The 12,989-nt window shown below is 37.7% G+C and overlaps 1 protein-coding gene across 1 annotated transcript in view; it reads left to right on the forward strand.

The window, feature by feature from the left end:
• Positions 1-12,989, forward strand: part of LOC110042286 (uncharacterized) — a 78,222-nt gene that overhangs the window by 55,902 nt on the left and 9,331 nt on the right. The window contains exons 44-54 of the mRNA XM_020747649.2: positions 221-292; positions 660-731; positions 1,678-1,749; positions 4,186-4,257; positions 6,911-6,982; positions 7,729-7,800; positions 8,135-8,206; positions 8,854-9,896; positions 10,633-10,793; positions 12,109-12,274; positions 12,734-12,797. Of these exons, the coding sequence (XP_020603308.2) occupies positions 221-292; positions 660-731; positions 1,678-1,749; positions 4,186-4,257; positions 6,911-6,982; positions 7,729-7,800; positions 8,135-8,206; positions 8,854-9,896; positions 10,633-10,793; positions 12,109-12,274; positions 12,734-12,797 (1,938 nt within the window). The remainder of the gene's footprint in view (positions 1-220; positions 293-659; positions 732-1,677; positions 1,750-4,185; positions 4,258-6,910; positions 6,983-7,728; positions 7,801-8,134; positions 8,207-8,853; positions 9,897-10,632; positions 10,794-12,108; positions 12,275-12,733; positions 12,798-12,989) is intronic.

The raw sequence follows: 12,989 nt of genomic DNA on the forward strand, positions 1-12,989 counted from the left end.
GGCTCGATTTTAGCGGGGAAAAGGCTACGAAATCTGAAAAAAAATTGGAGACTAATTTCTATGTTCATTAAACATACCAAAACCATAAAAACGCGTTATACGATATAGACACTCCTCCCACCCCCAGCTCAAGGTCTGGATCCGCCACCGAGACTTTTAATATTTACCTGTTAGATATTTCTTGAGAGTTACTTACAATTATTTGTTCCTATTATGACAGTGACCTCAGCAAGAATGTAATTCTGGTTTTGGCGGATTCTTCATTTCAAGATCGGAAAACGTTAAGAACCATGTAAGCCGATTAGTATTCTAAGGTTTCGCGTTTTACTTGTTCATGTTGTTTGTAAAGATGTTCAATAGTAATAAGTCGACAACAGACCATCAGTTTTCTAATGATACAGTTTAAAATGTGCTTTCCTGAGCCAAACGCCCTGATCAATGGTCAATGATCAATATGCTTTCCTCATCCAAACGCCCGCAACATTTCATTCCAACATGTTGGTTGGTGCCACGAGAAAGCCAAATGAGTGCTGCACTGTCGTCTCCAAAAATTTTGCTTTGTTTTTGTCAAAACTAAGCAAGAAGTATACTGGGTGTCGGGGGTGAATAAAAATCATTAATTTTTTGTTATGCTAATGTTCGTTCTCACAATCCTTCAGAAAATTAACTGGAAACTTTATAAGGAAAGTGACTCCAAATGTCTTTTCTGGGCTAGAAAGTCTGGAAGACCTGTAAGTAAATTATTGATTACTACCATCATACAACTTTGTTTCTAGGATATTTGTAAGTTTTAATACAATGAAAAAATTTACACTGAACCCTACAAATTACGAGATCCCAAATGAGTGGAAAAGATAAATTAAGCAAATCATTAAAACAAGGAATTAGCGGAAATCAATCAGTTTGTAAACGTTTTGCCAATTCACAGAAATGGTCTAATATATTCAAGAAAGTTATAGTAAGTTAAAAAAAATAGTGTAACAATCACGTAACAATTCCGTAACATGACTGGTGACAATAATGCGAGATGAAAAAACGGTAAGAGCAACCACGGTGTGATGGAACATTAAAGTAAGTAGAAACAGAGAATGTGGAGCGGTTAGGACGGGTTAAATGGTACAAAGAACACAGCTATTTTAACAAACGATAATCAAGACTATTATTATTGTTTTAAGCTGCAATTGAATACTTTTTCGCTGAATACGAATTTAAAATGTGGAAAAACATAATCTTCTCTTCCAGGTACCTTAGAAGTAGATTTGCAATAAATTATTTTTCCTAGGATCAGTTAGTTCGATTTGTGGTTGTGAAGGCAGAATAAAAAGCGTCATTTAACCCCTAACCTTGAAAATCAACATGCCTATTTAAAATTCAAAGTCAAGTGCGATCTCGGTCGCAATGTTTCAGTAGAGTCCAGCTGTTTTACCGCTCACTCAAATATCTATACGTTTACGTAAATCATTGGTACATATACGTATACTTATATTATACACACACCAAGAGATCATCACGGTGAGTTACCTTGATAATCTCTTGACATATAGCATACGTATTGGCATGGTATAAAAAGGACAAGGAGAGACAACGTGACGTATGTATATCGCTATTTTAATTTTTCTGGGAATAAAATACATGTATATTAAATTATTGGTTCAAACAAGTCTGTTTGAAACTCAGATACCTTGGAGAGAACCTGTTAACAGTGATTCCAAAGGGAGCGTTTAGCCATGTACCCAGCCTTAATGTACTGTGAGTATGGTAATTTATCAGTAATTATAATCATGGCAGGCAACCCTTCTAGCGATGAGATATACTAGTTTATAAAATAACACAGACAACTCAGAACACTGGTGAAAACATAAAGCTTTATATCTATTTTCGGCTTTCACTTGCTGAGATATCAATAACAACATCTTTGAATTCAACATATCCATAGAAATTTGTAAGAAAAACAGGACCAGAATTTAGTCACGTTATAAATGCTTGATCTTTTTTAATTTCCATGGCCAAAAGTTTACGTCGATTCCGTTTACTCTTGAGTTTAAAAGAAAGTTTTAAGCGTTTTCAATGCTTTCCATGGTTTGTGGAGGACGCAGTTCTGTCTACAGCTGGGCTTGAATAGACAACAAAATGGCTGTTTTTGAGAAAATGGCAGCCGTTTCTTTGCGTTTTCGAAGTGTCTGTGAGGAGAATGTAGAAAAAGTTTTGAACGACTAGGTAGCAATAGCTATTATTCCATGTTGCCGTCCATCTGTTCCGTAATAGATCACAGATGACGTCAAAATGTGGTAAGAACAACAAAGTGGCGCTTGAGGCGGTAGCCGAGTGTGTGTCTGATATTCTTACCACATTCATTCCACGTCATCTGTGATCTATTACTGAACAGACGAAAGAACCAAAAACAAGATGTTGATGATGAGGGGGGAGGGGCAAGGGTATTTTCATGACGCCGTGATCCGGTTTTTTGTGCTCTGTGAATCGTGATTTGATAAAAAACTGTTCCGTGAATCGTGATTGAAGTGTATTCCGTGAGGCGTGAAATGCTAAAGTCCTTGGCTGTGTATCGTGAATAGATAAGAAATAAATCGTGAATGTCTAAAGTTGAGTTCGTAGCTGAATTTCACTGCATTGTGATCAGATTTTTTCCGTGACCTTAGTGAATTTAACGCTTGAGTCAAGCCGACTGAGAGTAGCGACAAACGAAACATATTGAAAGGTTTAAATAAACCCGTTGATTTCCTGATCACCGTATTAGCCAATGAACCCGTCTCAATAGGATTTTTGACTGATGAGCCATTGATGAACGACATGTGCGGACTCGGTGTAACTCAGACCGGTAAAGATCATGGCTGCTGAATCCGACAAAGTCCTCGCGGTTGTTGAATCAGTTATATTTTACCATGCTGAGCCAGAATCAGGTACTTCCAAATTTGCTGGATCCAAGGAGCGTGTCAGAATTGGCATAAGAGATTCGCACAAAATATTAAGTGTCTTCTTAAGACATGTGACTAGCTTTTTGCGGAATCAAAGAAGAGTGCATAAAACGTGGCCTCGGTGAAAGCTTGGATGTCAGGATCTGTAGACTGGTGAAGGATGGCATAAATCAACCAAAAGCGTTCTCCATCAACACGCAAGATCAATGGGACCCCGAAGTTCCAATCCTGACTGACTCGACTACAAATTCGATTGTACAAGTATCAGCCAGCTGTTCCACCAATCGTCGACGAACAAGAAGAGCAAGAGCAAGAAGTCACCTTCGCTCATCCTGAAGTGTCTGAAGCCCCCGAAGTCCCAGAAGATGATGTGCAGTATGACACAGACAGTGGGCCTGACGATGCCGTGGAAAGTGACAACGACGACGATACTCTGACCTTCTTAAGAGCCGTAACAACTCGCAGTGGAAGAGCTGTCCAAGTCCGATATTTCTCTTAAGAGGTCTCTTAAAGTAAAACCAACAAATTAAGATTTCAAATATCACCTTTCCAACAGCTGTAAATTATTGGTAAAGTTAAAGAATGCACTTTTTTGTACAAATTTTGATTACAGTTTCGTGCACGTGTTCGAGAATCGTGAAAAGTGAATTTTTTTGTTTCGTGATTCGTGAAATCGAAAATTTACTATCGTGACTTCGTGACAAGATCCCCCTTGCCCCCACTCAATGATGTCATCTATACGTCTATCCTCAAATAGATCATATGTAAGAAACAGTCACGGCGACTTATTATAATAAACGCGATAGAAATCTAAAGTTCATGATCTAAATGTTAAATAGAACTAATAGAGTGGACGTTTGGAACAATGAGAAATGCTGCGAAATAAAGAAACAGGCTAGAGTTTGAAACCTTTTTCGAATTCTCTCAAACTTCCACAAGTTTTTGGTATAACTCGATTATAAGTCGATAGAAACCCGAGGAAATTGTTTTCTATTTCTCTCAGAAATCACTACGGAAAAGAGAGGAAAAACAGTGGTTTCATTTGATTATCAAAATGTAAACTTCCTTTGCTGGCACCATCACTACGTCAACAGCTAGTGTTTGTTCTGTGTTTCTAAAAGAAATGGAAAACGATTTCTTTGCGTTTAGTTCAATCTTTTCCATGCCTTAGTGGCACCTGGAGGTAAAGGTTTTTTACCCCTGGAGGAAAAGGCTTATACGTTTCTTACCGTTATCTTTTTTTAATCAACAGGAGCTTACGGTCCAATGAAATAAAACTCCTAGAGGAAGGAATGTTCAGCCAAAGAAGTAATTTAACGTATCTGTGAGTATTCTCGCAAATCACTCGACTGGCAGACTAGTTAAACCAGTTGAACTGCAATGACAGGGTAATGATTCAAAAACATATTTGTGTTCGAAAAGGGCATTTAATGATGTCCAAAAGAGAAAAGCGTTTCTAAACAAGGATCACAATGGACAATTACTTCACAAAAGGTACCACATATGTTTTGTACGGGGCCCCACGAACCTCACAGCATTCACGGAAGCAGGGTAATAACACAAAAGAGTCTTGAAACCATACAAAATACTGTGAAATAGAATAAAGTAGTATAATTACGAAGGCGATGACGTTGACAGCAATGTTTAGACCGATGATCATTGAAAATCGCTTCAAACACTTAACCCATTTATTTGTATATTAATCGATATTCAGCCATTGCATCATTTACTAGTATGTATCCCAAAGATATCTGCCGATGGAAAGGGAAGTGAGCAGTATTGTATTGAAGGTTTGGAAATATAATCGTGAGAAATTTACTCAAGATCTGTCTACGGAGTTACTTTTTTTTACGACGATGTTGCGATAATGAACAGCTTACTGACCAACCGACTGATTTAAATCAAATTAAGGTGTCTCGGTTTTTTCTGTACCATATCAAGCATTTTCAATCAGCTTTTTACTGAACAGTCTTCCCTTAATCGATATGAAAATTACACCAGTAATTAAAAATGAATCGAAGTTTGATATCAGGCGCCCAAGCTTTGGATGAGCTTACCTGATGTCCTTAGCGCGTCATGGGATTTAAAACTTTTAGAAAACTATTAACAAATGAGTCAATACTTTAGACAACGTATTAACCATGAATTGCTTTCTTGTCCTGTAAATAGTTCTTACTCTGTGATAGCTTTACAATTAAATGTAAATAGGTTTATAGACGTAGTTTAATACATATTTTTCCTTTATTTAGTTATTTTTTTAATTCATTCATTTATTTATTTATTTATTTTTCGTGGCAAATCTGTAAAGTAGCTGGGAGTGACCGTAAGAACAAATCTTGTCCTCGAAATCGCTGAAATGAAAACCAACATTACTTTCATGACTCCAAAACGCATCTCCAACGCATTTGTTAGTATTATTTGAAGTAATTTCATCAAATCGCTGTTCAAATGTCGGTTCATTTACTGTCATGATTGAAAAATGACATGTTTTATAATTTTGCGATTTACTCGAGATCGAACATACAGAATGTTTTTTATTCTTGTATATTATATTCTAGCATTATAGCTTAAGGCCTTGGTATTAGCTTTTTCATATCACATCTGGTTCGCGCAAAATTCTGTTTTATACCGCCAGGAGTTTGAAATTTTTTGTTTATCGTTTCCATAGAAATATCGATCGCCTTTAAAAATATATTATAGCAGACTTCAAGCCATTTCTAATTATCAGTGTAATTTTCATATCAATCCGATTAAGGGAAGACTGTTGAAAAGCTGACTGAAAATGCTCGGTATGGTCCATAAAATACTGTATGGAGACACCTTAAGTCTTTGAAGATGTTTTAAAAAAATTCAACTTTTTGTACAACAACAATATAGTGACTTTTAGGCCCAGTTCAGACGTCGTGCTTTTGCCGTGCCGAACTAAATTCAGGAATTAAGTTTGACAAAAGCACGGCAGGAGCATGGCGTCTGAATCAGACTTTTGAATTAAGTTCGGCAAGCAATTAAGTTCGACAAGCTCTGCCGTGCTACACGACTCTGGCACGGCAGTGATTCAAACGTCGTGATTCTGCCGCGCTAAACAAAATTCATAAATTATATTAATGTATTTTGGCGAGATTGCGTTCCTATGGGGAGTTAGGAGGAGAATTGTCACGAGTCATTAGTATATCCTGAATTTGGTTCGACTCTGGCACGACGTCTGAACCAGGGTTGTTTTCCTGCCGTGCTACAGTCAAACCTAATTGCAATTTAGTTCGGCACGACAGAAGCACGACGTCTGAACTGGGCCTTAGAGGAACAATAACGTCTACGAAAGCTGTTTTGCAGACAAGAACATGTACAGTGAAGCCCCCATAGATGGCGAATGCCAAGCTTCTGTTAAAACGTTAAGAGATCTCCATATAAAACTTAAATTCGCGTGCCGAGATTTCCACCTACAAGGCATGAAGCTGATTTAAACACACCTTTAATGATGTGGATACTGAATAAGTTTGATGATTTCAAATCAATGTGAGTATTGCTTTAAAACGAAACTCGTGACTAATTTGACATTCTTGGGAAATACATTTGGTTTATTGACTGAGCGTGAGGTCAAGATGGTTGTATATTGGCCTCGTCCTTGTTTATAACCGAAACGGAGTCGAGGTCCTTGAATACTCAGAAAAGAAGCCAATATTCAGCCATCTTGACCGAACACGGCCGGTCAATAAAGGATTTATTATACCGGATAAAGAAAAATAAAATAAAAATGAATTTTTCTTCCGGGATACAACGCGTAATCCCGAGCGACAAAAATAGCGCCATCTTACACGTTCCGGTAACCAATCCGCCACAGTGAAGGGTTTGGTTAATCTTGCTTGTTCACGGAACTAGCCATACAATAATGTTAAATATAATCGACCAGGCACAGGCTAACTAAATCGCGGAATTTCTTCCTTCGTTCACTAAGAAAGTCAACATTGTTTCTTCAACAGATATCTACAAGACAATTTCATAGAAGTTATTCCGGATAAATTGTTCAAGGATCTTTGGAAACTGAAAGTTCTGTAAGTAGCTTCGTGTATTGCTTCTCTGGAAACCGTTGGAAAGTATAAAAACAGGGAACATTCCAGAAGGAATAAAGGATATTCCTCATTGTTTCATACTTTTGTCCACTGAGTCTCTGCTTAGATCCTGTGAACAAATTTTGTCATGCAAAATAAAGAATTTAATTGCAAAAGCGCTCTTATGGCTTCCATGGCATCTAAATCCTTGTATATATCTGATTCGAGGAAATGACTAGCCACGCTCGATATCTGAAACTAAAATCCCTCAAGTCCAATAAATAAATAAAAAACCCAATAAATCCCAACAAGAAAGGATGGAGGGTAAGAAAAGTAATGTACCAAGTAGACCTTATTCCCAAGGTATTCAATGTAATTTATTGTTAGATAAGGAATTCATCCCTCCCACGGATATTGTTACCACGCGCGTGAAGTAAATGTTTTCGCGGAGAATGAAAATGCGTGTAAGGCCGAAGAGTTGGTCGCTCCCAGACGCTCCAGAGATTTTGAAGCTGGGAGAGATCTAAAAAGAACTTGATACAGACTACAATGAACCTTTGAAATTATGTGGGGATTAACTCTCTACATCCTCCTCTCTCAGTTTTCAATATGTATGGGTATGCATTAAGTCTTAGGTGTCCCCAGTTAGGAGGCTCCCTGTAGCCAGCTAGTAGATTGACACATTAATAAAGGTGTTGTACTGTATTGTGCATGCAATGCATTGACCTTGATTTCAATTGTCTCTTAAGGTTACTGAACAACAACATGATAAAAAGAATGTCAAAGTACACTTTCGAGGGGTTAACATCTTTAGAAGTTCTGTGAGTAAAATGTTATAATTGTAGTCTATTTATATCAAACTGCATGTTAACATCGATTGGTACACATCGTGTCTCCTCAGGGTAGTTACACCTGTTATGTGTGTCACTCCCATATTTTATGTTTGCAGTACTTGTAGAAACTGGACCGCACGCTTTTACAAATGAACAAGGCAATAGGGAGATGAGTTTTAAAATCGGCAGCGATTGGGTTGCCAATCAAACAAACCACAGCGACTTTCTACTAATACATTACATATAACAGTACATAATACAAAACATCTAGCTTGGTAATAACATAAATTTAACATAATATTTCAATAATCATGCCATTCAGGTATTTAGACAATAACAAGATAATGGACTTCTCTCCTGAAACCTTCCACGCATTGGACAAGTTAAGAAGACTGTAAGTAACATTGCCTAATCCATAAACTAACAAAACGTCCTCGGAAGCATTCAGTTTTTTTTTTTCGTTTCGCTACAAAGCCAGAGTTTGTAAAAATGTAACTGAAGCTTAATCTCAGTAATGCGGTAAACTGCAAGTGAATCTCCTTTGATTTGTTTCAGGGGCACGTCTCGGGGCTTAGCTCCACTTAGTTTTGGAAGCCTCATCAAATACAACATAATTTAAAACATCGAGGTTAAGGTGCAGAATGAGAACAAGAGCTATTTTAGCCTAGTTCCTCGATTTCTTCTATCATTTTCAACTTAGTTAGGATTTCGACTCACCCAGAAGTAGTAAAGCCGAGAATGTACAGGAAACATGCTCAGAACATCTCTCATTTCCTGCGCAAAAACTAAACTGCGATACCTTTTTAAGACATTTATTTTGCTAGTAATCCGTAAACCCAATGTAATGACAGTCCGAATGCTGTTGTCTTTGACTAACTATGCATCTCTCTAGCTACTAGCTTAATCCTAATAGCTCTTTTTGTGAGCAAAATATACCTCACGTCGTATTCATATTCATATGGATTCTTGGCATTACATACTGTGTGAAAATGTGTCATCGACACCGACCGCGAGTGGGATAACATAAGATTTTTCTTTCAGCACGATGGATCATTTCACTCAATGCTGCTACGCAGTAAAAGCCATTCCTCAATTAAACTGTAAAGCACCGACTGATGGTTTCTCAAGCTGTGACGATCTCATGAAAAATAGAACTCTCCAAATATTCATATGGATTCTTGGTATCATGGCATTTGCCGGGAATTTAACTGTTGTCGCATGGAGGTGCTTCGTGAGGGAAGACAATCGAGTTCACTCGTTCCTATTAACAAATTTAGCAGTGTCAGACTTTCTAATGGGATTATATTTGTTAATAATTGCCATCAAGGACACTCAGTGGCAAGGAGAGTATTTCAAACATGATTTCACTTGGAGGACTGGCCAACTGTGTCAATTTGCCGGTGTCCTGTCGATGATTTCAAGTGAGGTTTCTGTGGCAATGTTAACAATCATTACAGCTGACAGACTCGTGTGTATTGTATTTCCATTCCGATTCAAGAGGCTTTCCCTTAGACGTGTATATATATTGTGTGCGATAGTGTGGCTCCTAGGAATCGTTGTATCTACAGTGCCACTCGTGGGGATTGGATATTTTATCGATGACAACACAGGATTTGGCTTTTATGGTCGCTCGGCTGTGTGCCTTCCTCTACAGTTGTCATCTGACAGACCAGCAGGATGGGAATATTCCGTCTCGTTCTTCATCGCTTTTAACCTCGTGGCCTTTATTTTTATGCTTGTTGCATATATTGCGATGTTTGTTACTGCAAAGCGAGTAGGTGGAGCAGTGAGGTCAACCAGCGTTAACCGTGAAACTGCTATGGCGGCAAAAATGATGTTCATAATTCTTACAGACTTTTTCTGTTGGATGCCAGTTATCATCATCGGAGTTTTGTCTTTAACGGGAAATTTGTATGATCCAAAGAAGCTTGTGTATGTGTGGATAGCAGTGTTTGTCCTGCCTGTGAATTCATCCATCAATCCTCTCCTTTACACATTTTCCACAACAACAACCAGGAAAAAGCTAAGAACTTTAAGAGGAACTATGAGGATGTTTATTTCCAATAATATGTCCCGTTCTGCAGGTAAGCTGAAATTGCACATATGACTGCTTGCTACACGTTTCAGTCCAGAAACGATCCAGAATCAACCAAGAGCAGCCTCGAACAGCATAAAATCCTTGCTGCTGACCAAAACATTGAGGACTAGTGGTAGAAGGTCATGTTGTAGACAGATTTTTAGACAGACGAAATAAGAAGTTATCATGCGTTTTAGTAATCTCTTTTGATTAGTATTTACTATTGTAATTACTCAATTTTTAGATCTTCACCTGCAAATCAGAAAACGCAGTCTGTCTTTGCATGACACAAGACTTAATGAGCCCACCCTATAGAAAAGGAAGGTCCCGTCAGACCTTGGTTTAGTAGTAGCATAATACTCATCCAAAGCAAGACGCAGCAATCATCATAACACATATAAACAGGTTCTATGTTGTATTGTATTTTCTTGCGTAAGACAAGAAGTCAGTAAACGTCAAGACGAGGGGCCGAGCTTTTCTTCTGCTTTTTAAAGCTTTTTCCATTATCGGTCAGCAGATCAATGTATACAACGAACAACACTGCGCAGAAACTCTCTGTTGATGTGTCCAAGCTTCTGGGACTCAACTTCCTCGAAGTCAAATATCGAGCTTTACAACTCCTGTTGATCACAAATACAATTGTCTTTAGATGTATTGCAAGCTGATGTATCCAGAACAAAATTGAGAAAATGGGAATAATATAGCAGCATAATAAAGCAGAAGTTTGATTCTACTTTTCACAGGAGCAAGAGGCAGATTACAGCAAAGTGACTCACACCTTGATATGACCTTGTCATCTGTGGCTACCCGTTTGCCTGACGAAAAACCGCCTACAGCTACTACCAATTTAAAGATTATTGAAATTTGTGACATATTCCACAGTAGTAACTCTGTTCAAGTGACCGTAAGTATACACCTAACGTTTTCAAAGGCTTTGTCAAGAGTTCACCAGTATTGTTTTGTGTAATTAAAGGCGAGGTATCGGACAACCATCCAATGTAAGAGAGTGATTTAATTGTTAGCATAACATGACAAAAATGTTTAGCGCTAACTCTGATGGTCTAATAGGAGTAGCAAGACTGGTTCTATACACTAGACTAGGGAGTTTAAGGACAACGTCGATTAAAAAAAATTGATTTATATTTTACCTACGAATGTCGCGATAAACTAAAGTCATTTAGTTTGTTTCTTACTGTCGAAACTATCCCGAGAATGAATATGCAACATAGCGTTAAATTCGAAATAGAAATTTAAAAAAATAGTTAAACTCCCTACCACTAACGGCGATACAACGACGATGACCATAAATAAGGACTCTGTCGACAAATAGCCAAATTTATGAGTTTCGTAAGAGTTGGGAAATTTTAGGGACTTTTATTTGCTGGGGGCAAGCTTGTGTCTTCTAAGATATAAATCTGAGTTGGCATATTTATTTGTAGAACCATATTTTTGCTATTTTACAAAACACGACTCGCAAACTTAGCCATTTACAAAATTTGAAGGAACACTATCACGGCGATTTTGCTGCATTTTTGGTCAAAACAGTCATTCCTAAAATTATGAGACCAAGTACCTTCTCTCGCACACGACATGATTCTAGGGTACCAAGATGAAGATTTTAAGCGAATCGCTGAAGGGAGAGTAAATAATAATTTACTTTTAGAGCAAGAAGACAGAATTTAAAAAAGTCTGCCAGACTTTTTCAGTTTGACTACATAACCTTGTGCATGTATAGCCGTTTATAACGATGCTTTCATGGCTTCAGTACAACAGTAATTTTTAATAAAACTAGACCATTGCAGTTTAGGTTTCCATCGATGAAATCATGCTCGAGATAATGTTCCTTTCGGGTGCTCTTGTAGCGGTGTCAGTAGATTTAGTCAACATCAAGTTAGGTGTGTTGGCTTATCATTTCTGTTGATAGAGTTTTTAAGATTGCTTAAACAACTGTGTTTGCTTTTCCATAATGTAAAATTTCAGAACAAAATTGTTCAAGTGCTGTGCTGACTTTGGCTCAAAAACAAAAGCCTCCTTTTCAATTCAGGACAATTTATATCCCGTTCCGGATCAAAATGATTTCAATTAAAAATATACAGAAACCATGCGCTATCAAGTGGTATATTGTTAAACCGATGTATTTCTTATACGTTTGAGCGGCCATGCTTAGAACCCACACTAAGTCGAGGGCCGTAAAAGTAATGCATAAATGTTCTTTGTAGGGGTATTTGACCTCCTGGGTTGAAAACGAAAGACTAGAAATGTGCCTGTTAAAATATTTCTCAAGATCTAAAGAGAGAGAATGGAACAAGGAAATTGAAGTGCTAAGAGAGATTTCTAAAAACGGTGAGCATGACAACCTGCTGACATACCGCTGGCATTCTGAAGGTGAGTAAAACGTTACGAAAATTTCTAATAATTTCTAGGGAAATAATTGCAAAGGAAGTCTTCTCTTTCGTCGGTGTGAACATCATGGGAGGTAGTGAACCTTGAAGTTTCCGCAGCAAAATAAACGTTTCAGCTTAGCCATCCTCCCGAGACAGCGAAAACTCTACAGGCAGCCAATAATGTGAAATCTACCACGCTCACCAGGAAAATATCAGCCTGAAACGTCGCTCATCATCATCTGGCCCTTCATTCCCTTAGTCTTGATTGTCTGAGAGCTGTTGCTAAGAACAGCAAAGAAAAAATTATCGAATCGAAGATAAGATTAAATCCTGAGACGAACAAGTTGTGTAAAAATATATATTTTCAAACTCGAATATCTCCTAATCCAAAGCCCATATTTGCAAACGGTAAACGTCGACGTAATAAACAATTTAACAGATGCCCTCTTCTCTATTTTAGCTTGTGCTTTAAATATAGCCGATTTCCAAACTATCAGGATACCATCTTTAAAAAATAACGGCTTGTAAGTACTCCAGTTGTACCTAATGTTAAATATCATTGAAGTAATGTTTCGATTAAATTGTTTAAATTGCAAAGATATTGTTCGTTATCAATGGCCCTGAATAGAAATAGACCAACTTCAATATTTTACAATTTCATGGTACGTATCGAGGCTTAGGGGACTAAAACAAACGAAACTGTTGACTCATGACTC

The sequence above is a fragment of the Orbicella faveolata genome, unplaced genomic scaffold (genome assembly GCF_042242905.1).
Source record: "Orbicella faveolata isolate gen_17 unplaced genomic scaffold, um_ofav_v1 contig_35, whole genome shotgun sequence".
Classification (NCBI taxonomy): domain Eukaryota; kingdom Metazoa; phylum Cnidaria; class Anthozoa; order Scleractinia; family Merulinidae; genus Orbicella; species Orbicella faveolata.